Below are 27,062 nucleotides of genomic sequence, written 5' to 3'. Positions count from 1 at the left end.
CTTGTGCTCTCTCTCTCTCTCTCTAAAATAAATAAATATAAAAAATCTAAAAAAAAAAAAGCCTTGAAGAGGGAACTCGGCAAGTTCAGGTCAGCCAACTGTAGAGTCAGAGACCTCCTGTAGCCACAGGGAAGATTGTGTTGAAAATAAGACTCAGGATCTTTAGGGGGAACAAAGTTGCAAAGGAAACTGAATGCATAGCTTCAACGCTCCCCAGTGCTAAAGTTCAGAACTCTGAGAAGCAACTTCTCTAGTGTATTTAATACGTTGTGCTTTCAACCTACCCCAAAGTGACAAAATAAGTCATTTATTTATTTATTTATTTATTTAGAGAGCACAAGCTGGGGGAAGAGCAGAGAGAGCAGAAGAAGCAGACTCCCCACTGAGCAGGGAGCTCCATGCAGAACTTGATCCCAGGACCCTGAGATCATGACCTGAGCCGAAGGCAGATGCTTAACCAACTGAGCCACCCACGTGCCCCAAGTCAGTTATTTAAATATATATGTATCTTTGAAAACATGTAGCATAGTTGTAGTTTTTAAAAACGGCAAAAATGACATTGTATTATAAATTGCATTTTCTTTTTCACTCAACGTTAAGTTCCCAGGTCTTAATTGCTATACATAAATTTAGTTCAATTGCTTTTATCTGATGTGTAGTATACAGCTGACCCTTGAACAACACAGGTTTATGGATCTATCTATACATGGGTTTTTTCAATAAATACAGTACAGTACTGTGAACGTATTTTCCTTATGATTTCCTTAACACTTTCTCCTCTAGCTTAGTTTACTATAAGAATACAGCATATAATACTTGTAACATTCAAGATGAGTTAATGATTGTTGATGTTATCCGTAAGGCTTCCCATCAACAGTAGGCTTGGAGTAGTTAAGTTTTGGGCGTGTCAAAAATTACACACAGATTTTCAAATGTGCAGTGGGGGTCAGCGCCCTAACCCCTGCTCCATTCAAGGATCAACTGTGCATCCATTTTATTCACCCATTGCCCTAGTAATGAACAACTACATTATAATCTTTTCTTCCTATCACAAAATGTCAAAGAGTATCTTCACACATGTTGCCTTATGGGGTTAAATGAGACTTCCAGTGGGCTTCTGTTCCACTTGTCCATGACCACCTTCTTCTTTCCCTTTAGCCCCACTTGTCCTATCTGCCAAGAGTCCTTCTCTTATCTTCCTACCTAAAGAAGACCCTCCTCAGTTATTCTTTTAATCCCCGGTTTGTTTCCTTCACAGCATATATAAAAAGTTTGAAGTATTTTTGGGGTGCCGGGGTGGCTCAGTCGGTTAAGGGTCCAACTCTTGGTTTCGGCTCAGCTCATGATCTCGGGGTCGTGAGATCAAGCCCTACATCAGGCTCCACACTCAGCAGGGAGTCTGCTTGAAGTTCTCTCTCCCTCTTTCTCTGCCCCTCCTCCTGCTCTCTCTAAAATAAATAAATAAATCTTTTTTTTTTTAAAGATTTTATTTATTTATGTGACAGAGAGACAGCCAGTGAGAGAGGGAACACAGCAAGGGAGTGGGAGAGGAAGAAGCAGGCTCCCAGCGGAGGAGCCCGATGTGGGACTCGATCCCAGAACGCCAGGATCATGCCCTGGGCTGAAGGCAGACGCTTAACGACTGCGCTACCCAGGTGCCCCAATAAATAAATCTTTTAAAAAATTGAAATATTTTATTCTATTTTCTTTCTCTCTCCCCCGCTGGAATCTAAGGTCTATGAGGGCAGGTATGTTGTCTTGTACACTTTTGTATCCTCAGCACCTAGATCACTGTGTGGCATTAAGTACATGACATCAGAACTTGACAATTACACAGTATAAGAAAGGGTTAACCCCACTGGATTCAAAGACAAACATATATGACCTATTTTCATACTTCCATGTGGGCTTCTACAAGGTTCACAAGAGATTTAGGATTTAGGTAAATATATTTTCCCTGCAATGTTGTCACTGGATGGTCGACAGTTGACACTATGCGTAAGTGGGGGTTAAGAAAGTAATTTATTAACCTGGCTCCAAAGCCCTTCCACTCGAGGCAGTGGAAATTCACAAGGAGTTTGCAGCCTGTCCTATTCCCTCCAGAACCTCAGAATTAAATCCCTCAGCACCCCTTTACTCCCCTCCTCACATACACGTGGCAAAGTGCTTTGTGTATCAGGGAACTCTTCTAGCACCGTCTGGAGGTGCTGAGTCCTGCTTAATAATCCTGTGCTGTATGAATCCCCTCACAACCAGTGTCAGGAAACACGGGAGGGATGGGGGACGTTATCCATCTTGGGTGGTGTGGGATGCAGGGGGGTCCTTTGTGACTTGCTGTCGAACAGGGAATGAGGCATGCTGAGGCCTTTGATGACCTGGACGTGATGGAGATAATCTGACCCATTGTTTCGTCACGAGCAGCCCTTGATGATATAGCACAGTGGAGAGTGGTTGGTTTTTTTTTTTTTTTTTTAAGACAAACTCCTTTGGTGTTGCTGAAAGATGGACTCGGCCTATTTTCCATAACGACCAAGGAGAGTAAGTTGCTATGTACTTTGTGTTAGGAGTTGAAGCGGTTCAGCAGAATAGTTAAACGCATGTACTTTGAAACAAGCAAGGCCTAGACTGAATCTTGGTGTTGCTACTTGTTAACTGTGACCTAGAGCAAGTAACCAAAGATTGATCACTTTACAGAGTTGTTTAGATTATTAAATGAGGAGACCACGGGTATACAGGACTTGGCACATCATGAATATTTGATCGATGGCTAAACACAAATGAAAAATCTAATTTTTTTTTAAGATTTTATTTATTTATTTGACAGAGATAGAGACAGCCAGCGAGAGAGGGAACACAAGCAGGGGGAGTGGGAGAGAAAGAAGCAGGCTCCCAGCAGAGGAGCCCGATGTGGGGCTCGATCCCAGAACGCCGGGATCACGTCCTGAGCCAAAGGCAGACGCTTAACCGCTGTGCCACCCAGGCGCCCCTGAAAAATCTAATTGAATACAGATTGGTAATTATCAGTAATAGGCAACTTAAAACAGAGGTTATAACTCTGCAAAGGAGTTTTATTTGAGAGAGAGCGAGCACACAATCGGAGGAGCATGGAGCCCTATGTGGGACTGGATCCCACCACCCTGAGATCATGATCTGAGTCGAAATCGAGAGTTCGACTGAACAAGCCACCCAGGTGCCCCTTCATTGGGCTGCCTTGTAACATTGTGTCCCTGTTTAAGCAGAAATGTGCACTGTCTTGACCACATTCTCTTACATCTTCTTGAGACAAAAATTTCTCAGCAAAAAGAAAAAAAAAGTAAGTTTTCTTTGGTGTCAGCTTCAATTTATGCCTCTATACAGGCAGCAAGGTGAGCCCCACTTTACCTTGCAGGATGGCCCAGTATGGGCAATCATTTGTAGAACCAGGAGATTTCACGTTTTGGGCAAAATTGGTTGGCATAACTTGGTGGCTCCAGGCACCACAGTATGCCGTGGCTACCTGTTTCAGGACCTCATCTCTAACTGGTGTATAGTCAAGAGCAGGGTAATGGCTGGGAACAGATCTAGTCGGGGACAGCATCTTAGAGATGGACCTGGAAGGATGGTCAACAAGATTTAAAGTTGTAGGGGGCGCCTGGGTGGCACAGCGGTTAAGCATCTGCCTTTGGCTCAGGGCGTGATCCTGGCGTTATGGGATCGAGCCCCACATCGGGCTCCTCCGCTGTGAGCCTGCTTCTTCCTCTCCCACTCCCCCTGCTTGTGTTCCCTCTCTCGCTGGCTATCTCTATCTCTGTCGAATAAATAAATAAAATCTTAAAAAAAAAAAAGATTTAAAGTTGTAGGTACAGAAATGTTGGCTATTCCAGACGAGAATAATATTGTCCGTTTCATTCTATAGCATAAAGAATTTTCACTTCCAATTTTTCAGTTATCTTTTCAACTCCACTTCTTCACTTCTTGAAGTGTGACATGATCTCCGTGAGGATTTATGTATTTTCAACTTCACTTTGTGAAGGCCTGTGGTACAATCTCCGTGACGATTCAATTTATCCTAAGAAGGTGGTCCAAGCTTCTAAGGATATCACATTACTAAATTACAGGGACTTTCTTTCACCTAACAATATACGAGAGTTCACATCTTCAACATGCTATTTAGTCTATGCCCGAAACCGTCCAACCCTGCTCTCCCAAATTCGATTTCTGGCTTTCCCTTTTATTCAGTGAATCCTTGTCAGAATACAGAATCCCCTTGACACTTTTCAGTACTAAGGATACCTGACCCCTTCCCTGCGTTTGGCACTGCCTTTTTTCCTTCATGTAAGCCTTTCTCCCCCCAGCTTTCTCTGACACCGTAGTCTCGGCTCTCCTCTCCTTCTGATCATTCCTTCTCAGGCGCTTTTCCTCTGTCCCTTAAAAGCATTTCCTAGGGCTCAGACTGGTTCTCTTTTCTTTACACACTCACAATGGAGAACTGTTTAGGGATTCTTAGAATTGCAAAATACTTTAGTTGAGATCAGCAAGCCCCCTTACTTGATGCTCACTAGCTCTCAGACGTGTCTCTCTGCCTCGGTTAAATGAAACCCACCCAGCAGGGACACAAAAATGGGACCTTGTTAGGGAAACTGTCCAGCTACCATCTGCCCAGGAAGCAGGGACCCAAACAGGAAGAACCCTGTAAGGAGTCTCAGCTAAAACTTCCTCATTTTTTTGTTGCGTTCTTCTGATGAGGTGCACAGGCCTCAAAAAGAGAAGCACCCCTGAGTTTGTTTTCTGAGACATCCTCTTTATTTATCTCCCTCCGTTTTAGATTGGAAGCTCCCAGGCGGGCTGGACTACTCGTATCCTGTTCACTGAACTGCCCTCCGCACCAGCCCCGGGCCTGGCACAGGGCAGGTTTGGGGGCTGAGCTGTGGCTTGTTGGCACTCTCCAGAGTTGACGTCCCGGAGGGGACCGAGGGACGGCAGCCCAAGGGCCATAGTGCGGTCCACTTGAGCCGAAGAGCAGGAAACGGGGCCACTCAGCTCCACCAGAAGGAGCAGACACATGCCACTACGTTAAGACAGAGCACAGGCACTTCCTCCAGATTTCATCCAGACTCCGCCCCTGCGAAAACAAGTTCAAGGGTCCCCTCTACCACCCCCACCCCAGGCCTCCGGGCGGGACCTGCCTGGGCTGCGCAGCCGGAGTGTGGAGGGCGGGGCCCGGCCCGGGCCGTCATAGAAGCCCCGCCCCTTACGCGGAGCGGCGGGAGCGCGCGAGCCTCTGTCACGCAGGCGCGTTCGCGCGGCGTAGGTGGCGCTAGAGGCCGCCTTGGGGGTTGTAAGGAGACGGCGCTGCCGCCATTTTGCAGGGTGTTTGTCGCAGCGACTGGAGAGAGAAGACGGCGGTTTGGCGACGTTTCTCGGCCAGAGGGCCTTTTGCTTTTGCGGAGGTGAGGTTTTGGGTGGATTGGGCTGGGCCGTTTCCAGTCTTGTAAGTCTCGAAGCCAGATGTGGGAGAAACGACCCAGTTCGGGGCCTTGGCGATCGGGGTTTCTTCGGAGCACAGCCCCGCTGGTGGCCTTTGAAACCTAGAGTTGCTCAGGTGCCATGGTAGATTTAAATCCCTGGGGCTGCGGGGCCGCCGCTGACTCGTCTCTGATGGCCCTGGCCGCTCGCATCGCGGCTCCGGGAGCCCCGGCTCTTGCCGCAGGCGAGAGCGAGGACCTGTCGGAAAGACCCTTTGAGAACCGCCCTTAGGGGCTTGTGTAGTCGGAGATAAGGCTCTCCTCTGAGTGCCTGGTGTCTGCGGTTGGTAGCGTTGTGGGGGTTTTCCAGAGTCAAAACCTTTGGCCCTAGCTGTGAGTGCGCCAAAGGCCCTGGCCAGGTGCCTGGGGCGGGGTGGAGGGGGTGGGGACTGCCTGGGCGTCCGAGGAACTGCAAGTCTGCGAGTCCAGGTGGTGGAACTGAGCTCGTGCTCGTGAGACGTGGAACGGTGGAGGGGTTCGTGCCTTGTGCAGCACTGTTTTCGCCCCCCTAAAGTGGAGCATACCATTGCTGCACCGATCTGCATTTCCGATGCTTCGGCATCAGGTTATCCTTGGTTACTTAAGTAGCCTTCTATGCGGACCCGGCCCCACGCCTGGTCTTGCTTTATAGCTGTTCCGGTTTGATTGTGCACCGTACACACACTCCTCCAGGCTCCTCGTTACCCATTAAGTGCAGTCCTTCTGGAGCCATCTAATCATAACTTCACGCTCTTTCCATTTTTTAAAGCCATGTACACAGCGTGAAATTGTGGGGAATGAAAGGACAGTAAGAGAATCAGATTTCTAAGGTGGATCCATTGTGTCCGCTGTTTTCAGTGAAAGATACGCGGTGATTCTCACATGTAAGATTCTTTATTAACTGAAGGTAGTGTAATAATTCGAATTGGTTTTTTGTGTGGATGTGAAGGAACTTTATCTGTAACATGTAGGTCTGGGATTCTTCTCTTTGCCTCCTCAGACAGTATTTCTGAACATTTATGGTAAGGGGGAAACTTCCCAGCAGCTGAATTAAATTTAAAGTAGTGAACTTCACTGGAGAAATGGGGGGGGGGCATCTTTGGTCCTCCGGGTGTGCTCATTCTTATTTTAATGTTTGAGTATTGATAATTTTGGTGATTTGAGAATTCTGCCTTGTTAGAGGCGAGCTGGTTTTGGCAGACTGACAGAGGGGGGAAAAAAACACCCCGCAAAGCTAAAGCAGATATGTTTTGCAAAAACTGCGTTAATAATCCTCAGTCATCCTATGTTGTAATTTTGCCGGCTGTGATTTAAGACTGCTTAACCGAGCCATTTTAAAGAATTACTGATGTGGTTGGGGTGATTAAAGGAAGGTTTGGAAGAATTCCACTAGAAATACAAAATTCTTTAGATGGTTTTTCTGTTGGCCTTTGCCTCAGAGTAGTTTGTAGTATTCATTTTAGGTTCCCATTTTGAGGTGACTCTATATCAAACTGCAATGCTCATTTAACCATTTCCGATGAGAATCCTAACACGTTTTAGAATTTTTGATTTACCTGACCAATGCCTTCCCTTCTCTTTTTTTTAAGCAAAAGGCATGATACAAATATTTTCTTAGGGAATACCTCCCAGGAGAATTGCAGCTGACTCATTTCAAGTCTTTTTTTTAATGCATCTGAAATCATTTAAATTTTTACTTGAATTTGTTTGCTTGTTACCAAGTCATTGGGCAAGCTGAAGGCAGTAAACTAAGCTGGATTTACTCCATTTTACCTTTTTTTCCCAGCTCTTGAGTTGTGAAACTCACCCTTCAGCAGTTTGGATATCACTGTTAAAAACTTAACTGCTTTGTAAAAGAATTAATATGGGGAGCAGCAGATAGTGATTACATTGTTAGCACACGGATCCTGAGCCTGGAAGGAACCCATCTATGCATTAGAGGCTGTAGATGGGGGCAGCAAAAGAGAATGGTCACTGTCCTCATCTGCTTTCACTGACCATGTGCATCCTTGTAGGTTGGTTTCTTCAGTCACCCCAGAGCTACAACAATTATGTTTTCATTTTAAGACTGATTGCAACACGATCTGAAAATAAACTCGTTGGGTAGAGACAATGAGTTTAATAAAATCTTTGGTTTGCTTTTCAGTTTCTCTGTTTGAATACTGTGTTCTCCTCATGTCCTACTTTTCCACCAAAGCTTGGAGTCATTCTGAGATTAGGAAAAGGAACTCTCTTTAGTGTTGTTGTTTTTTTTTTTTTTTTTAGAAGCTTCTTTACCTTTAAAACAACGTCATCCCCTATATTTAGAATCCCTAGGTGTTTCTCTGATTTCAGTTGCCTGTATTACAGAATTTTGCCAAAGCTGTGTGACACTACGATATATTTCGTTTTAAAATAGTTCATAAAAGTTAGCATTTTTTAAAAAAGAAATTGTATTAATAATTAGATCATTTACTACAAAAAGAAGGTGAGGCGTGCCCGGCTGGCTCAGTTGGTGGAGCACATGACTCCTGATCTCGGGGTTGTGAGTTCAAGCGCCACTTTGGGTATGGAGATTACTTAAAATAAAATCTTTAAAAAAAAAGTAATAAAAATGAATTAAAACCCTACAAATTATTAATTTCTAGCTAGATACTGTCTACGGGAAGTTCTAAGTCTGAATCCTGGCTCTTTCACTTTGTTTACAATGGCAGTTAGCAAGGGTTAGTTGAAGATAAACACCAAACTGAGCATTTATTTAGAAGAATTGAAAGAAAATGTATTATTAGGTCTCAGAGTGTCATGCATCATTTGGTACTAGATCTGTATGCCATTTACAGTCATCTGACATACCATGGAATGGTGCCCCATGCCTTGGCAAACATCACCTACAGAGATTTTAGAACCTGTATGAGCCTGTGTGCTGAGTGTTTATATTTAAATACTGTGTAATATTTTATTTACTAACCATAGCCATCTGTAGCCTCCACAGCTCACTTTCCCTTTCCATTAACAGATGCGGCATTCCAAAAGAACTCACTGTCCTGATTGGGATAGCAGAGAAAGCTGGGGACATGAAAGCTACAGTGGAAGTCACAAACGGAAGAGGAGGTCCCACAGTAGTACCCAAGAGAACAGACATTGTAAACCACATCACCAGTTTAAAGAATCTGATTGGTAAATTCCTTTTGAATTAGTAACATTTTAACACTAGTAGTTTTAATGATTTCTCATTAGCTTATGTAGCTTTATTCTGTCAGATTGTTTTATCATTCACTCAACAAATATTCAGAAAATGTTTATCGAGTTCCTGTTATAGGCTAGGCACTGTACAGGTGCTGAGGCTACAGCTGTGAATAAAATAGTTCTTACTCATACTTCTCGATGTCTGTCTGGGACTTGTGGGAGACAGTGGAGTCCCAGGTGCCAAGAGTGTAGTCAGGTGGTGAGACACAAACAGTTGAGTCATAGTGATGCTAGGATGTCCAATGAGTGCCTTTAACTTGTATGTAGGAGGAGATATGTATTTTGGGGGGCTCAATTAGGGTTTCACAGATGAGAGATGATGAGGGCATAGGGAGAGTTAATCCAGATGAGAAAACCAGCATGTGCTATTTGGGAATGGTAAAGTGCATGGGGGATTAGTCACTTAACTGTATTCTATAGGTTATATTTGTAGATAAGGCCAGTGGAGGTGTGTAGGATTTTTAGAAGCTTGGTTATTGTAAGAACCAGTAATTTAGGAAAGGGCCTCAATAAAAATTTTTCAATACCGTGTGTCCTGTTTAATTATACTCTTACTGTGTAAAATTTGGAGGTATATAGAATTTAAGGAATTTTAAAGTTCCTAAAGGATTAAAGAAAGGCTAGGTGAGTAGCATTTCTTTCAGTCTGTCTTCCATTAACTTCCCTTTCTCATTTGTTTTGTTGGTTCTATGTTTTCTCCTTGTTTTGTACAGATGTTCCATTGAGACTGTTTGCCAGATTGCTTTCTAAATTAGCCAGCTGGGGTTACTTTAAAAAACAGTATGTAATTTTTTTTCCTTCTCCATGCTAAAACAGACTTGTTCTGCAGAACAGTGAGCTTGGTAGTCACTGCAGACTAATCTTCGTCACATACTGTCATATGGGGAAGAGGGAGGGTTGCGCCAGGATGACAATGACCTGAGCCAATTAATGCGCTGTAGAAACATCTGTACCCTTTTATTAACAAATACAAAATGCCCTATGAGGCTTAACATCGTAGTACTAATAATCGATAAGTTTGTTATTCATTGTATGTGTAGGAAGGAAGATCTGAGTGATGAACAGTTTTCATGTCCACAGTTAACTACATAAACACGATACTACATCAGTCCAGTTAACCAGCAGGCCAACAGCTGCTGCTTTGACCTTGGCACCAGAGGTGTCTCTTGGTAATTGCTCTCCATAATCTGGAATATTCTAATAGTTTTTTTTGAAGATTAAAAAACTTTACAGTAGTATTTTTTATAAAATTACTGAAAAGAGAACTGCAGTAAATTGTAAAGAAGGTAACCTTGGTAGGTTCCTAGCCCCCCATTGTTTCTATTCTTAAAAAAAAAAAATCTTTCTTTACAAGTCTTTGCCTCTGATTATTTCCTGAAAATAGGTTCTAGAAAGGATATTTTTAAGCTAAGGGTGTGAACTCTTACAAAACTCTTGCCACATACTCATGTTTTTTTCTAGAAAGTTTGTACCAGGTTCTACAACATGTTCTTTCATGCTCCTACCAGTCTTGGCATTTTGAAATGCCAAGAATAGTGGTTTTAATTTGAATTTTTAAGTTTTTGGTGAGTTTGTCCGATACATATTTTTTCTATTTCAGAGTATTTTACTGATTTAGAAGAGCTTTTACTGTATATCAGAGTTTTTTTTAACCTTTTTTCATACATATTGCAAAGTGTCTTTTCTTTCTGATTTGTCTTTGGGCGGTAGCCTGTGAATTGGTCTCTCTTGCTACAGGCTTAATTAGTTCTGTACATTATATCAGGAAGACTGATGTGGCTATAAACAACGCCTTTATATATTGTGGTAAAAGTTCTTAAGTGTCTTCTTATGTAACCTAGAGTATCAAGTCTTAAACCAGTGGTTCTCAAACTTGACTGTGACTAGAAGCGCCTCAGAGGTATGTTAAAAATGCATATTACCAGATGTTAGATTCGGTCAGTCTGACCTGGGGCCCAGGAATCTCCATTTTTAATAATTCCGTATTTTGATATTATTGATCAACCAGACCACCGTTTGAGAAACAGCTGTTTTAAACTCCTTAGCCTGGCATGCAAGATTTGCATGATCTGTTCCCTGCTTATTTATTTGCCTCTGTTCGTTCCCCTACGTGGAAAATTGGTCTTGCCGTAATTGTCTACGTACCGTTTCCTGGGTGATACGTAGACAACCCATCTCCCAGAACGCTGTTGTGATCTGTAAATGTGAGATGGTAATAATGCCATTCTTCTCCCATGGCATTTCTTCTACTTTCCGCTTTGTCCAAATCTTTACTTCCCTTTAAGATGCAACTCTGCTTTTTTATGAAGTCTTCCCTGACCATTTTAAGCAGTTTGAGTTTCCCTTCCCCTCTATGATCCTAAGCACTCATGCAACCTTTCAGCATTTCCCGCATTGTTTTGTTTTTATGTTAGTAATCTCAAATTGTTCATTTGTTGGCAAGGATTTTGCCTTATATATATTTTTTTATCTTCCACAGGACCTGTGTGGAAATAAAAACGAATGCCCGTAGCCTCATTAGTACTGGCTATTTTGAAGGACCACAGTGAAATATTCGCTGGACATTCAGTGAATATTTTTAGAATTTAAATCAGTCTGTTCATCTTGTCCACTCTGTCCACATACAGCCTTTATAATTCGGTAGACCTTGTTTATGTAATCGCTAAGGCTTGGTTGTACAGATTGACGAGGTCCCTCATCTTTCTAGTTTATCCGCATGGCTTTACTTCACCTCATGTTTGTTAGTCTGTAGATTGTTTATGGATTATCTGCAGCTCTAATTTTATGCACTATTCCAGCTCAAGGTTATTAGTATTAGTTTTTTCTGATAGGTTTTGGACTTTAATGGAAAGGGTGCCTCACAGAATTAAAAAGGATGCCCTTGAGAATGAGGTTATACTAGCCTGATGTAGATATCTCACTTACAGTTCAAAGCCAGGATTTCAGATCCCTGACCTAGACCCACATTCTTATCCTAATATCCTGAGTTGTTTCTCCAATGGTTAGAACTTACGATTGAAACTGGGAAAAGGGAGAAAAGGGGGTTCTGTATTTCCCTAGCCTGGATTTGATGCCAGCCCTGTTGAGTAGGAGTTTAGAGACGCTTTCCCTTTATTTCTTCTATGCCAGCCCCCTGGGAAAAAGAACAGCATATTCTGGGGAACGAGTGAGGTTGGTGAGGGCAACTAGTCAACATCTGTCACTCCATTGCTTGTCAGGATTCTTTTAGCCGTTTTGTCTGACTGGGCAGGTGTCCCCTCTCTCCCTCAGTGCTCCATGTGCATCCCTCTTGAAGCTTCGCACTCTGTTGAAGAGGACACCATCCCAGGTAGAGAGGGGGACGGGAAACTGGGCCAATTGAATCTATGTCCTTTTCTTTCCATCAGATCAAGGCTACTTAACTGGGATCTGTTGACTTCCTGGGGTCCGTAACCTCTATGAAATTCCTTGTTGAGTTTTGTTTATGCATTTGTGCATTTCTTAGGGGAGAGGGTCCATAGCTTTCATCAGATATTTAAAGGGATCTATAGATTCAGAAGTTAAGCACTATGGCACTAGATGATAAGGTTCCTGTGTAGAATTTTTGAGTATTTTGCAAGCAGGAATGACAGGAAATTAGAAACGCAAAGGGAAATAGGGTGGTGTGGGTGGGTGTTTTGTAATCCTAGGCAAGCAATTACAAGATCCTTTTCTCATTTGTGGGGAATATATTTTAATGTCTTTGGCACATGAGGCAACCTTCAAAAGCTGTGTTGTCTGTTTCTCAAAAAGGAAAAACAGGAAGTTAGGAATACAAAGTGGAGATGGGATGGGTGATATGTGTAATAAAATTGGCCCGTATAATAGGAGTTAGAATGTGCTCTACAACCGTGGCAAATCATTTTCCTTCTAGGGATCTTAATTTAGTGATCTGTAAAATGAAAGGGCTGGAATCATGTAAGATTCATTCTAGCTCCAGTACACCTTTCGTGAAAGAACTCTGTGTGTGCCGGAGAGAACGAAAATTCACTTACATTAAAAGAGAAAGGAATCCTGTTTTGCCTGCCTCTGATTGTGTGTGGCTCTGTGAGGAAAGAAAGCAAGCTTAGTTACAGATGCGTATATCGTAAGACTGATAAATTTCAGAAGAGCAGTTTTGTGAATTTTTGGTTTTAACTTTTTCCAAAAGGTAAAGGGACACTTAAGTAAACCGTGAATGTAAATCTAAGTGACTCAAGCTTTGTTCCTTGATGTGAGGTGTTGGATAGGAGTCTGTCTGATGGAGAATATGAGCTCACTTGTTGGTTAAAGCAAAATTATATCTTACGTTTGTGAGATAAGTATAAACGCTAATCCATCAATATGAGGTTTTTTTCTTTTATTGAGTTAGCTGTTTAAAGCAGGAGTTACTGAGAGAATGTTCTGTTTGAGCCACACTGCTGCAGAATGAAGAGAATGATTTGGAATCCTTTACTGTGTTCGCAGTCATTACTTAGAAGTGAGGTCCCTGAATGAGAGAGATTATCGGGACCGGAGATACGTTGATGAATACAGAAATGACTACTGCGAAGGCTATGTTCCTAGACATTATCACAGAGACGTTGAAAGCGGCTATCGAGTCCACTGCAGTAAATCTTCGGTCCGAAGCAGGAGAAGCAGCCCTAAAAGGAAGCGTAATAGACACTGTTCAAGTCATCAGTCACGTTCGGTATGATTGATTTTGTTTTTATTTTGGGTGGATGCTTATTTGTGTGTAAAAGCTCTTAAGGAGCCAGTAAGTTTGAAGAAGTTTATATATACATACAATATTATTTGAATATATTATAATTGTGTTTATATTACTTGAGTCCTTAAACATCCAGATTCTCATAGCTAATCGTATTTATTAGGTAGCCTTCATTTGCCCACATTTACTCATTTTCTGTAGTCCAGATCATGAGTTCTTGATTTTAATACTAAAAATATTTTTATGTTTTGTAATATAATTTTATGAAAAGATAAAGCACCCATTTTTTCTTTCATCTTAAATTTTTTTTTTTTTTTTTAACTTTAAAAAAAGGCCTTTTCTTGATAGTTGGAAACCAATCTAGAACTTTGCACTGGTGGATACTAACTGTTTTTACTCTCTACGTAGGGCAATCCCAGAGCACAGTGCGTCATTGTCCGTAGCTAGTTCCATTGAAATTCTAAAATGGGTGCTGAGTGGAAAATGCATTAGCCAAAAGCATGCCTTTTCTTTTTCTTTTTTTTTTTTTTTTTAAACATTCAGACATCTTCACCTGTTCATTCGGTAAACTTTGAATAAATTTTCTTCCCCAAGTTTTCTTCAGAACTAGCTTTGATTAGGTTGAACGTTGAAATTAACTAGCTTTTATTTCCCCTTTTACTTTAATTATGTATATTTTAAAATATTGCTAAATGAACAATTTCAACGAATCTTGACATTTTAAAACCTTTTCCTGACAAACTAGACATCTCAATTCACAGCATATGCTATTTTATAGCAAGAGATTAGTAGATCATGACATTGCATTCTTTAAATTTCAGACTTCAATTAAATCAGTATTTTAAAGAGACAATTGTGTTGTTTTTTTCTATTGCCACTTTAAGTATCTTATCTGAAAATCTGTTCCTTGCCATGTTTTTCTTCTGTAACATAAACTGTGCCCTGTGAATTTCTGGGGACTGAATTTGAAATTGCTCCTGCCAACTGTTCGTGGCCTGGTGCTTATCTGAATGCCTGAATATCTCCCCGCTGAATGAATTGCGTATTCTGCCCTGAATTCACTCTGATATATTGATTGGCTGGACGATCTTGGTGCTGCCCACTTGCCGTTCCAGAAGAGCCACCGAAGGAAAAGATCCAGGAGTATAGAGGATGATGAGGAGGGTCACCTGATCTGTCAAAGTGGAGACGTTCTAAGAGCAAGATGTATAGAATATTTTTCAACACTTTTTTAACTTTGCAGACAGAATAATCTTTTTAAGAATAGTTGGTCAGCGGGGGGCTAAAGAACTCTTCATTGCTTTTTTGTTTTGTTTTTTGTGGGTTTGTTTGTTGTTCTTTTGTATTTCTTCTTTTCTATAGAATTTAAATATTTCTACTCTAAAAGTTCCAAAATAATCAATGGAATTTGAGATTAGAGCAAGAAAGATAGCTCTATCTAATTGTTTTTGTAGCAGCTGAAAATAAAATAATTTGAGTGCTGGAACCTTAGTTATGCTTTGATAGAGATCATTTGAAAATATTCCACACTTAAGTATTCATTGTTTGAATAACTAGATAATTTGTACTCAGGTACTTACTCCTCGTTCTCCTCCCTTACTTTAGATGAAATCGTGGACACTTTGGGTGAAGGGGCCTTTGGCAAAGTCGTGGAGTGCATTGATCATGGCATGTAAGTTGTTTTTTTTTTCTTTTTCTTTCTTTTTTTTTTAAAGATTTTATTTATTTATTTGACAGAGAGACAGCCAGAGAGAGAGGGAACACAAGTGGGGGAGTGGGAGAGGAAGAAGCAGGCTTCCAGCAGAGGAGCCTGATGTGGGGCTCGATCCCAGAACTCCGGGATCACGCCCTGAGCCGAAGGCAGACGCTCAACGACTGCGCCACCCAGGCGCCCCATTTTTTTCTTTTTTGAACGTTTTGATATTTCTTGGAAAGGACCCATAATTTAGATGCCATAATTTTAAGTAGTAGCCACGTGTTTTCCTGGGTGGTGTAAATATCAAGAATTTCTTGAACTGTATCTGGTTATTTACCAAGAGTGTGGATTTTGATTGAGAATGCTGACAAATTTGGGGGTGCCTGGCTGGCTCAGTCAGTGGAGCATGTGACTCTTGATCTCTGGATTGTGAGTTTGAGCCCCAGGGCAGGTGTAGAGATTGCTTAAAAATAAAATCTTTAGGGGCGCCTGGGTGGCTCAGTCGTTAAGCGTCTGCCTTAGACCCAGGGCATGATCCCAGAGTCCTGGGATCAAGCCCCGCATCAGGCTCCCTGCTCCACTGGGAGCCTGCTTCTTCGTCTCCCACTCCCCCTGCTTGTGTTTCCTCTCTCGCTGGCTGTCTCTCTCTCTGTCAAATAAATAAATAAAATCTTAAAAAAAATAATAAAAGTAAAATAAAATCTTAAAAAGAAATAAAAAAGCAAAACCTGACAAATTCTGTTAGATGGTGTTTGTTGAAGTGAAAGTGGGTCTTCCAATGAAGGGGTTTCCCAGAATTTAGGCCTTGGCCCTTAGATTTAGAGTGCTTTGGTCTAGTTTTGAATATCAGAGACAATAAAGCTTGTCTAATCTCGGTCAAAAACACATATTCCCGATCTGAAAATTGCATGGTGGGAAAAGTGGCCTAGCAGAAAGCAGTCTGCCCTGGAGTGTCATTAAGGGAGTGGAAGGGAGCATCTTCCATTTAAAAGGTTTTGGAACCTATCTCAGTTGGTTAAGTATCTGCCTTTGGCTCAGGTTCATGATCTCAGGGTCCTGGGATCGAGCCCCCATCAGGCTCCCTGCTCAGTGGGGAGTCTGCTTGTCCCTCTGCCCCTCCATCTGCTTATGCTCACAAGCTCTTTCTCTCCCCCACCCCCAAATAAAAAAAATCTTAAATAAGTTTTGGAACCTTCTAGCTTTATTTTGAGATGATGCATAATCACAACTGGAGAAGAAGTCTGCTGTTAAGGACTAGATATTACTAGAGGAATTGCATTTTATCACCTATGTGCTCTGTATCATGCAGATCTTGTACCTTCTTTCTTCATACTTCATGAGATAAAAGTTTCTGTGGCAGAAAAACAAAAACAGAACAAAAACCTTTATTCCCAAATTTGCATATTAGAGTTAGCTTCTTAAATACAAAAAAATTGTATTATTTAAAGGCAACAGAATAAAGTCCAGATTCTTTAATGAGTTATACTAAACCCTTTGTGATTTGACCCTCTGTGTCTCATTTTAACATTTTCCTCCAGGATCTCTGTTCTGTAGGTTACAAACTTTTTTGTAAGTGAACCTCTTTAAAACAATATAGTTCACCTGTACATCTCTAAATTGACATCTAAAATTTTTCATCATAAAATAGTCGGGAAGGATGTGATTTCTACCTTATTTACACATTAATATATTTTTAAACTTCTCATAAATATGATTGAGGGAATCTAAATACTACAGCAACTTGGTAATACCTGGTGTTATCTCCATGAATCAACTCTTCTTGAATGCTTAAACATGTTTTATCTTGAAGTTATTTAATTCCATTTTCCATGAAGTATATTATCCTGCTTGTCTTTTATTATCACCCTGTCTTTTCTGCAACAAAATGTGCATGTAAAGTGAAATTTTGAAATGTTTTGAAATACTTTCAGAGTTCTAAGAAAGTTTCTAGAATAGCTGAAAAAAGTCCTATATAATATATCCTTCACCCAGTTTCTCCACGTGTTGACATTGTACATTTTCTTTATCATTTTCTGTATACATACATGTGTTATATTTTCAAATGTTGCTAGCTAATCTACAGCTCTTAGATTTCACCAGTTGTCCTATTAATATCCTTTAAAATGTCTTGAGATTCCAGAGTATTTGAGGTATTCCAGTTAATGGTATTCAGTTGACCCAAGTACAAATCTGTTGCAAATTTTGATACTTATTGGACCTAAATATAAAAGTTAATTGGAAATGTGTCTTTTATTGGGTTGGTTTGGACTTTAAAAAAAGGAGTACCGTGTATTCATAAACATACCTCAAGTGCTTAACTTTAGGTGTTTCCTTTTTTCTTTTTTTTTTTTTTAGATGACCTGTAACTTGTAAGTTGAAAGTGTACAGCTGTTCATTGCAATATGATTACTACAGTAGTGTTAGCTAACAGCTTTTGTTAATTTTTCATTCGTAGAGCTTACTAAGCACTGAGAAAACTTGGTCATACAGTAGATGAGATAGGAGTTTTGTCACAGTAGTTACATAGCAACTCTTTAGTCTTCAGATACGTGCCAAGTGTCATAGGGAGATTATCGTCAAAATCAGTTTTTAATGATTTATCAGCTCACAATTTCACTGGGGCTTTGTTGAAAACAGTGAATTAGGAACCACCAGACTTGGAAAAAAGGTTTGCTATTTGCTATACAGCCACTAGAAAAATTTGTTTGCCTCAAAGATTTTTTTTTTCCCATATCTTTTTTTTTTTTTTTAAGATTATTTATTTTGAGAGAGAGCGCGTGAGGGAAGGGGCAGAGGGAGAGAGAGAATCTCAAGCACGCTCTGCGCTGAGCACCGAGCGGAACGTGGGGTTCGATCTCATGTCCCTGAGATCATGACCTGAACTGAAATCAAGAGTTGGCTGCTGAGTGAACTGTGCCACCCAGGTGCCCCCAAGGGCACATATTTTAATATACTAATTAGGGGTGTATGAAGTTTTCTTGTGGCAAGTGGAAAGACCGTAGTTTAAAAAAAAGGGGGGGGCTTGAATGCTGGTTCATCTTCAGGAAGATCAGATTTAGAAAAGACAAGGAATTTGAAGGTTTAGAAATCCATTTCCTCAAGATCATTCGTGGCTTGATACTCTTTAGGAAGTATTACAGATACCGCAGCCTAAAGCTTGTGCCCTCCACTGGCTGTTTCTACCTGCTTGCATCAGTGAACGTGCTAAACATTTTCTTGCTTCATGACTTAGTGATGGTGTCTCCTTTGTTGGAACGTGTTCACTTTTCCTCCCAAATCTTACAGACTGGTAGCTGCTTTTCAGGGCTCAGTCGTGTGTCACTTCTTCTCTGAATAAGTTTGAGCTCCCCTAACCCCCTAATCGTTAGGCTCTCCCATCTCTTTGATGTGTAGTAGCTCGTACGAAGCACTTTTAACCTTGTAAGTTGTTCGTGTGTCTTTTTTCCATTAGACTGTGAGGAAAGTAGGGACAGGCCTTGTCTTCATCGCTAACACCTGTGCGCCCTCTGGCACAGGGTGGGCTTTCCCCTGTGAATGAGCAAATGCTTTCAGCAGTAACGTGTTCTATTTGAGGTTTTATTTTCATCATCATCTTTTTTTCCCCCAACTTTTGTGTAAAATCTAGGTAAATGTAAAATTCTGGAAAAATTAAAATGTGTAAGTATTAAGGGAATTAATTGCTCTATAGAAAGTGTGTTTTGTCAGAATGTTTTGAAAAGATATTATATGGAATCTGATATATGATGCCCTGAAAGACTGTTTCAGGAAAAGAGAGTAATTAATACTCAATAAGATTGTGCTTTAGAGGACACATGTCTTCAGCCTGTTTTTGTACATAAACCTTTTTAATCGTAATTTTGTTTTTAAGGGATGGCATACATGTAGCAGTGAAAATTGTAAAAAATGTAGGTCGATACCGTGAAGCAGCTCGTTCAGAAATCCAAGTATTGGAGCATTTAAATAGTACTGATCCTAATAGTGTCTTGTAAGTATAAACTTGAACTCTGATCCATCTTACTGCCAAAACTAAGCAGAATTCTGTGAACTGACGTGTTTTTATTTTGATCTGTTTTAGCCGATGTGTCCAGATGCTAGAATGGTTTGATCATCATGGTCACGTTTGTATTGTGTTTGAACTACTGGGACTTAGTACCTATGATTTCATTAAAGAAAATAGCTTTCTACCATTTCAAATTGACCACATCAGGCAGATGGCATATCAGATCTGCCAGTCTATAAATTGTAAGTATACTTGATAAATTTTAAACAGCAGAAAATTAAAAGTTTTCATTATACAAGCAACATGTCAAAACATTGTTACTAAAAATACACGTTACAGGTAAAGATGAAACTCCTGTATCCACTAGTAATCCTCAGTGTCCCCCAATACACATGAAATATGTAAGTGAAACTAATAATGCCTTTTTGTTCTCTTGTAGTTTTGCATCATAATAAATTAACCCATACAGATTTGAAGCCTGAAAATATTTTATTTGTGAAGTCTGACTATGTAGTCAAATATAATTCTAAAATGGTGAGTTATGACTTATTTTAATTTTGGTGGTTGTTTTAAAAATTAATATAGTTTGGTGATCCTTGGATGAAGAATTTTCACTTCTGAGACTGGTTATATCCTGATATTTAATCTAAAAAGGATAATCCTTTATCTTTCTCATGAAGTTACGTTGAAAATCAGAAAGATAATTCACATGCAAGCCTTTTGAAGTGCCATAAAGTATTTCATGTCTTTACTGATCTTCGTGCTGACTCAACTGTATTTTTCTAGAAACGCGATGAACGCACACTGAAAAACACAGATATCAAAGTTGTTGACTTTGGAAGTGCGACGTACGATGATGAACATCATAGTACTTTGGTATCTACACGGCATTACAGAGCTCCAGAGGTCATTCTGGGTCAGTAGGCACCACCCTTCCTGATACTGTGTCCAGTCTACATATATAAGTACAATAAATAGATCCCTGTGAACTTTAGATGACTGTTATTCTGCTTATATGAAACTGCTTATAATACCATTATAGTCCTTACATAATGTATGTAAAACTAGTATTTTTTTTAATGCAAGAAGCAAACTCAGGCTTTAAGCTGATAATAAGCGATAAGTGACTAGTAATTACATTTTGAGGGTGACTGTCGACCTCTATTTGCTACAAAAATGTAAAATTTCCTGGAATAATCGTGAACCAGGTCTAACCGTGCCCCCCATTGCACGCAGTTCAGAGACTGGAGTATTTACACAAATTGGTAGTTAAACGTGGAAAATATTTGCTAGTCCCTCTCTGATTTTACATAAAATGCCCCCTCCCCCAGTTAAAGCACTGCCTTGTAAGGATATGGAGAATTATGAGAGTGTACTGAGTAACCTTTTCTATAAAACTAAAACTGTAAGGCCTGAGTTTACTGTCATATTCTCCCAAATGGGCTAGGTGAAAAGAGCACCCATACAGGGAAGGCTATAGTGTATTGGCAATTAAAAATTGTTGCATATACAAGTGTATGTTTGGGGGGCGCCTGGGTCGGTCAATCAGTTAAGCCTCTGCCTTCGGCTCAGGTCATGATCCCAACGTCCTGGGATCGAGCCCTGCATCGGGCTCCCTGCTCCCTGGTGAGTCTGCTTTTCCCTCTCCCTCTTCCCACTTTTGCCTTCTGTCTTGTTCTCTCTCTCTCTTTCTCAAATTAATTAAAAACAAAAACAAACAAGTGTGTGTTTGGTTTTTACAGCTTTAGGTTGGTCCCAGCCTTGTGATGTTTGGAGTATAGGTTGCATTCTCATCGAATATTACCTCGGTTTCACAGTCTTTCAGGTGTGTATTTATTAAACAGCATTTCATAAGTAATTTTCAGTGTTAAAGGCATGTGAAAATTTTGGCCTCCATATTGACAAGTTGCTGTAGTGTTCTTCTTAAGCTTAAAACTTGTTTATGCAAAATGATCATCCTCTAAAACCAGAATTGGGTGAACTACTCTTGGTGAATGGTCATAGTCCAATTTGCATGTGGAGTTTTTAACACACAGTTCATATTGTCTTGTGTTTCCATTTTTTTATTGAGCTCCTGAATCAGTTTATATTAGTGTTACTGTGGCCAATTTAATTCCGTTCTGGTTATGTTGACTTACCAGCACGGCCATGAACAAGTCACTTAGTCCTTTTTGTGAAATAATTCAGGAGCAATAAGTTGTATTTTATGCTTACATATTAAGCATCTGTGACCCCCTGTGCACATTTCAAGACACTTAGTGTATAAAGATGAAAAGACAACATCTCTGTCCTCAAGGAAGTCATGCAAAAGACGTGGGAGAACTCACAGTATGATGTGTATTTGCTATCATGGGGCAATGTAGAAAGTGTAGTGGGAACCCAGGGAAGATGGACAGTTACATTCCTCTGAGAAGGCATCAGTGAGGAGGTGGGGAGTTTAAGCCAGTGCTGGAGGGAAGATGAGGGGTTTGTCAGAAAACTCGAGTGTGTGGTGGCCAGCGCAGGAAGAAGAAATTGTACCCATACATGTGTAGAGGCATAAAAGAACACACGCTGGTCTGAGAACAGCAAACAGTGCTGTCAGAGTATCTTGCATAAATGGGGAAATGATGCAGGGACTAATGGACTCCTTTGGGTAGAAAGGTACTTGTTTCCTAGAAGTTAAGTGTTTTCCAGAATGTAGATTAATCTAAAGTGAAAATGATTTTGTAAGTTTGTCATTTTGGCCTTTATTTAGAGGTTACTCCTCCAGGTTTTTTGTTTGTTTTTGGTATTAAAATGTCCCTTTTATGGAATGATAGTAGTTGTTGGTAGTTGGTTTTTTAAAATTAAAGTCCTTACTTGGCAAAACAGAAAGTAGGAAACCTTGTATGTCTACTTTCTTCCCCTTGTAATTCTACTTACTTTTGAATCTAACAGTCTTCTGAAAGGTTTAGGTTGTGCAAGCATTGACAAACTTGAAGTAGGGCTGCGATGTGATCAGAGTGTCGTGATCCGTTTTGGGGGGGTGGGCGTGCAGATTTGGCACATTCTGGCACATGCTGTTGAGGGTGACTTGAAGTCAGCGTGGGGGGAGGTATGAGGAGTGCAGAGTCACTGGGGTGCTGGCTGTTGTAGAATGCGTTCTCTGCTTGTGGGGCCTGTCACCAGCCTTCTCCTGTTGCTAATCCACAGAGAGCCTGTTAAAAGTACTCTGAGTTTATAGACAAGTTTGATACCTAGAACTGTGGTGACCAGTCAGTTCTGGGAGGTGGTGTATCTGGTTTGTGGCGGTAAGCTGAGGGCCAGAAAAAGTTGAGCAGAGTACACGCCTTCTTCGTTCTGACACACATAAAAGTTGCTTCCCAGGATTTGTGATTGTAAATCACTCTGAGGTCTTAAGAGCAAATTGATTATTAACACTGGTTTGAGACATATTTTCTGTTTTAAGTTCCACCCTCCAAAATATTCTTCAGCTAAGGAATGTTTTTAAATGTGGAGCTAGCTTTTTGCTGCATCTACTGCCGAATGAAGACCATTCTCAGCAGACTGTCGACATTCCAGAAAATGTCATCCCTCTGAAGGGATGCACTATTATTGTAAAGAGCCCCCAGAGGACCTGCAAAGGGGCTTCGGTCACATCAGTGTAGAACTCCGTCTCCTTGGAAAGAAGGAAAAGGCTCCAGGTTGACAAATGGTGGAGAAATGATGTGAACCGTAGCCAGTTCTTTTCTGTCTGGAGTCTGTAGAGAACGTGAGCGAGGGTGTTGCACTGGGCTTCCATTGCAAGATGAGGTCTGTGTATACTCATTTCCCCATCAGCGTTGTTACTCAGGAGAATGGTTTTCTTGTTGAAATCTGACATTTCTTGGGTGAAAAATGTCTGCAGGGTTTGGATGAGGCCAGGTGTTGATTGTTCAGTATCTCTCAAGCCCAGAAAGATGAGTTAATTCTTGAAGGAAATGACACTGAACTTGCATCAAATTCAGCTGCTTGGGTTCAGCAGGCCACAGCAGTTAAAAAGAAGGGTATCAAAATACGGGGCTGGTATCTATGTTTCTGAAAAAGGAACAGTTCGGCAGGCTGATGAGGAAGATCTAAGTTGTCGGGCTACAGACCCGGCAAGGTGCCAGGTGACCCTTCAGACTCGCTGGTTATGCTTTAATAACGTAAAGATAAAAGCGTGGGGCTAGCGTTACCTGCTCCTGCCGTGGAGTGGGGCTTCACGTGTTGGAAGCAATGTGCTAGGAACAGTAGTTGATAGATTTGAAGCAGCATTACACACAGCCTCTGCTCCTCAGACTGAGAGTAGGCAAATGATATTCTGCCTGATGCCTGCTTTTAAAAAAGAAAAAGGAGTATGTGACAGAGACCATTTGTGGCCGGGTAGGCCTTAAATATTTACTGTTTGGACCCTCACGGAAGTTTGCCAGCCTCTGATCGAGGAGCACACCGCCTCAGCTGTAAGTGTGTGGGTCTCTCTCTCCCGCTTTAGCCGGAGCTCTGCTCCTGTGTGGCTTAAGAATGTGAGTTTTGACCTAGATCCATAACTCACCTTTCCTCGTTTACGAGCTAGTATCTCAGCTTCTTGGACACGCACGTTCCCGCACACGGAGCTCAGGATGGTTGTGAGAATTACCGGCACTGTATTTTTATTGCCTGGCAGTAGTTGATGTTAACACGTTCACTGGTGAGCGGAGGCCAGTTTGGGGTCAGCAGCTGAATAAGCGAGGAGACCGGTTTTCCGCTACTCTTCCCTAGCCATTCTTCAGTAGACAGTGCAAGGAATGGAAATGAATAAGGAAAATGTTCAGTTTCACATTAAATTCCTTGTCTTCTGCTGTACAGAACCACTGTTGGATGTCTGACACTTCAGTTTTACTGGTTTGCATGGAGAACACAGCTCATTCAGTATTGTTCGTCTTTGAAGTAGAGTGTCATACCAGCTGCGCTGCTGTCTGATCGAGTCCTCTCTGTCAATGCTGTTTTCTTGTGTTTTCCTTTATTGTGCATGTAGCACAAGGGAAAGCGCTAAATTCATTTTTCTTGTGTGTTTTAGACTCACGATAGTAAAGAGCACCTGGCAATGATGGAACGAATATTAGGACCCATACCAACACACATGATTCAGAAAACCAGGTATGCTCCAAGATTAAAGCTCTTTCCTGGGTACGTGCAATGCCCTATATTCAAACTACAGAAAACCCAACTTTGTTGTTACTGCTTGTCCCAAGGACTTCAGAGTTTGATTTTTTTTTTTTTCATAAAGTCAAATTTTAAAAAAGTAATGCAGTATTTACCTCGTGATCTAGTAACCAAAGGTGGTGTTTTTTATACTCAGGTTAACCTTTGCGTAAATGTTTTCCTAACTTGATAAAAACATAATACAGAGAGTAGTAAAAAGAGCTTGATTTTGGAGTCCTGTCGTTGTGTTTGTATTTCGTACTACCGCTAGCTAGACCTATGCCTTTGGACAAGATACTAGAGTGGTTTGCAAACAGAGCTTCACCACCCCATCCCAGATCTAGTGAAATCTGAATTCGACTGGATCCAGAGGCCGACACTGTTCATGTATGGTATTTACGAACCACTTAGGTGGGGCACTGAAACCTCAGAGGGTGCAAGAGTGAGGAAGACGTGCCATGAAGTATCTGATATGTAATTGTTGAGATTCGAGAAAAACTGTATGCATGTGTCTGTGTGTCTACCTAGAGCTGTCCATGCTTCCCTCTGTTCAGTGGGGGCAGGGTAAACGTGTGGCTCTTCTGTTATTTTTACTGATCCAGACTTCTTTTTCTCGTAGAAAACGCAAGTATTTCCACCATAACCAGCTGGACTGGGACGAACACAGTTCCGCTGGCCGATACGTTAGGAGACGCTGCAAACCATTAAAGGTAAGAGAGAAAAGACTCAAGGTAGTTAAAAAATATATATTTTTAAAAACTAGTTTTGAATCTCTTTCTTAACATTCCCCCCCCCCCAGGAATTTATGCTTTGTCATGATGAAGAACATGAGAAACTGTTCGACCTGGTACGAAGAATGTTAGAGTACGACCCAGTGAAAAGAATCACCTTGGATGAAGCCTTGCGGCATCCCTTCTTTGACTTATTAAACAAGAAATGAAATGGAAGTCAGTGGTCTTACTCTATGCTTCTCTAGAAGAGATTACATAAGACTGTGTCAGTCAACTCTAAACATTCTAATATTTTTGTAAACATTAAATTATTTTGTACAGTTAAGTGTAAATACTGTATGTTTTGTATCAATAGCATAATTATCTTGTTAAGCAAGTATGGTCTTGATAATGAATGAACTATAAAAGTTAAAATTAATTTTCCTTTTTGAGATTAATTACCATTTTTAAAGATCTTTGGAATATTGTTTGTGTCTAGTGATAAATGTGATGGATCTTGTCTTTTTGTACATGGAGGTCAACTCTTTGAAGTGATTTTTTTTGAGTAAAAGGAAATCTTGACTACTTTATTCTTAATGAATATTCTTTATATACCTCAAATTCAAAACTTTTCGTAACTTTAAAGTTTTTTCTGTAATTGTTGAACAGGTGATAAGTATCAACTCCCAATAGGCAGGTATTGGAAACCAAAACCCATAGGAAAATGTTTACTGTTGGAATTTCATTAAATTTTAAGAATTGCGTTCTGTCTCATTGGGTCATGTCAGTGGTGATCATTAGCATTCGTGGCAAGGCGTCCAGTTTGTCCATTGTGACAGGTTGTTTAATAAAACCACATACACACTTCATTTAAGATGGAAGTCTAACTGGCAAGTCACAAACAGGAATTCTGATGCCTGAGGATTTCATTTTTAATTCCACAGAGAGGAGTTTTGAAATGGAGCATAGTTTCCACATCACTGGAAGTAAGTAAATAACTTCAGCCTGTGAGGATTAAGGTTACGAAGCCGTTTATATTTGTGTTAACTCTGTAGTGGAGCAAAAGGCTCCTCTTCTGAAGTTGACTAGGAATTTAAGAAAGCTGAAGTTCTACCGTAGAATCGCGGCATAAATTAATCTCAGGCTTGCGATGCCATCCACATACAGTAACCGCCCTCATAATAGTTTCAAGTGTAGAATTTAGCAATCCAACGCTTCCGTACAACACCTGGTGCTCAGGTGCTCATCACAACCCGTGGCCTCCTTAGTCCCCATCACCTATTTCCCACCTAATCCCCCTGCCCCCCACTCCGGTAACCAGCCGAGTGTTCTCTGTCATCAAGAGTCTTTCTTGGTTTGCCTCTCTTCTTCCTATGTTCGTTTGTTTAGTTTCTTAAATTCCTCATATGGATGAAACCAAATGATACTTGTCTTTCTCTGAATTCTTTGTGCTTAGCAGGATGCTCTCCAAGTCGTTGGAAATGGCAGGATTTCGTTCTTTTTGATGGCTGAGTAATACTCCGTTGTAGCCATATCCCACATCTGCCTTGTCCATTCTTCAGTGGACATTTGGGCTCCTTTCCATGGTTTGGCTATTGTTGGTAGTGTTGTTATAAACATTGAGATGCATGTATCCCGTCGAGTCAGTTTTTGGTATCCTTTGGGTAAATACCTAGCAGTGTGATTGCTGAGTCATAAGGTAGCTCTTATTTTTAATTTTTTGAGGAACCTCCATACTGTTTTCCAGAGTGGCTGCACCAGTTTGAATTCCCACCCCACCCCACGCCCCGAGAGTATAAGAGGGTTCCCCTTCCTCCTCATCCTCACCAACACCTGTCGTTTCCTGTAATTTTAGCCATTGTGACAGGTGTGAGTGGTATCTTTTCATGGTTCCGATCTGTATTTCTCTGATGAGTGATGTTGAGTGTCTCGTCTTGTGTGTCTGTTAGCCATCTGGTTGTGTAACAAGGTTTTTTAAAAGCCTTTGATATAAAAAGGTTCTCCCTGACCCTAGCAATGTTGCTATGGTTAAGGTGTCTGCCACGCTCTACCTTCCTTCCGTCCACTTCCATGCTACCAG

General features: G+C 40.9%; 1 protein-coding gene across 2 annotated transcripts; it reads left to right on the top strand.

The window, feature by feature from the left end:
• Window positions 1-5,277: 5,277 nt before the first annotated feature.
• On the top strand, window positions 5,278-25,745 carry CLK4 (CDC like kinase 4). 2 transcript variants are annotated; one of them, XM_008709496.2, is made up of 13 exons: window positions 5,278-5,429; window positions 8,479-8,639; window positions 13,173-13,395; window positions 14,529-14,619; window positions 15,019-15,085; window positions 18,978-19,094; window positions 19,185-19,351; window positions 19,549-19,643; window positions 19,896-20,025; window positions 20,852-20,934; window positions 24,148-24,227; window positions 24,892-24,982; window positions 25,072-25,745. In XM_008709496.2, exons 2-13 carry the CDS (start codon window positions 8,479-8,481, stop codon window positions 25,210-25,212), a joined length of 1,446 nt encoding a protein of 481 aa, XP_008707718.1. In that variant the 5' UTR covers window positions 5,278-5,429; the 3' UTR covers window positions 25,213-25,745. The 2 variants fall into 2 exon arrangements, with proteins under 2 accessions (XP_008707718.1, XP_008707717.1); XM_008709495.2 differs by having other exon boundaries at window positions 24,148-24,257.
• Window positions 25,746-27,062: the final 1,317 nt, after the last annotated feature.

Source organism: Ursus maritimus, unplaced genomic scaffold, assembly GCF_017311325.1.
Source record: "Ursus maritimus isolate PB19 unplaced genomic scaffold, ASM1731132v1 scaffold_5, whole genome shotgun sequence".
Lineage (NCBI taxonomy): Eukaryota > Metazoa > Chordata > Mammalia > Carnivora > Ursidae > Ursus > Ursus maritimus.
The sequence above is the reverse complement of the archived record's forward strand: the minus strand, read 5'-3'. Positions and strand labels throughout refer to the sequence as shown.

Bases quoted from the DNA above. Each gene is read 5' to 3' on its own strand.
- CLK4 (XM_008709495.2), top strand. From the start codon at position 8,479: ATGCGGCATTCCAAAAGAACTCACTGTCCTGATTGGGATAGCAGAGAA. The intron at 19,352-19,548 runs GTAAGTATACTT...GTTCTCTTGTAG, and splicing joins GATCTGCCAGTCTATAAATT to TTTTGCATCATAATAAATTA. The intron at 19,644-19,895 runs GTGAGTTATGAC...GTATTTTTCTAG, and splicing joins TCAAATATAATTCTAAAATG to AAACGCGATGAACGCACACT.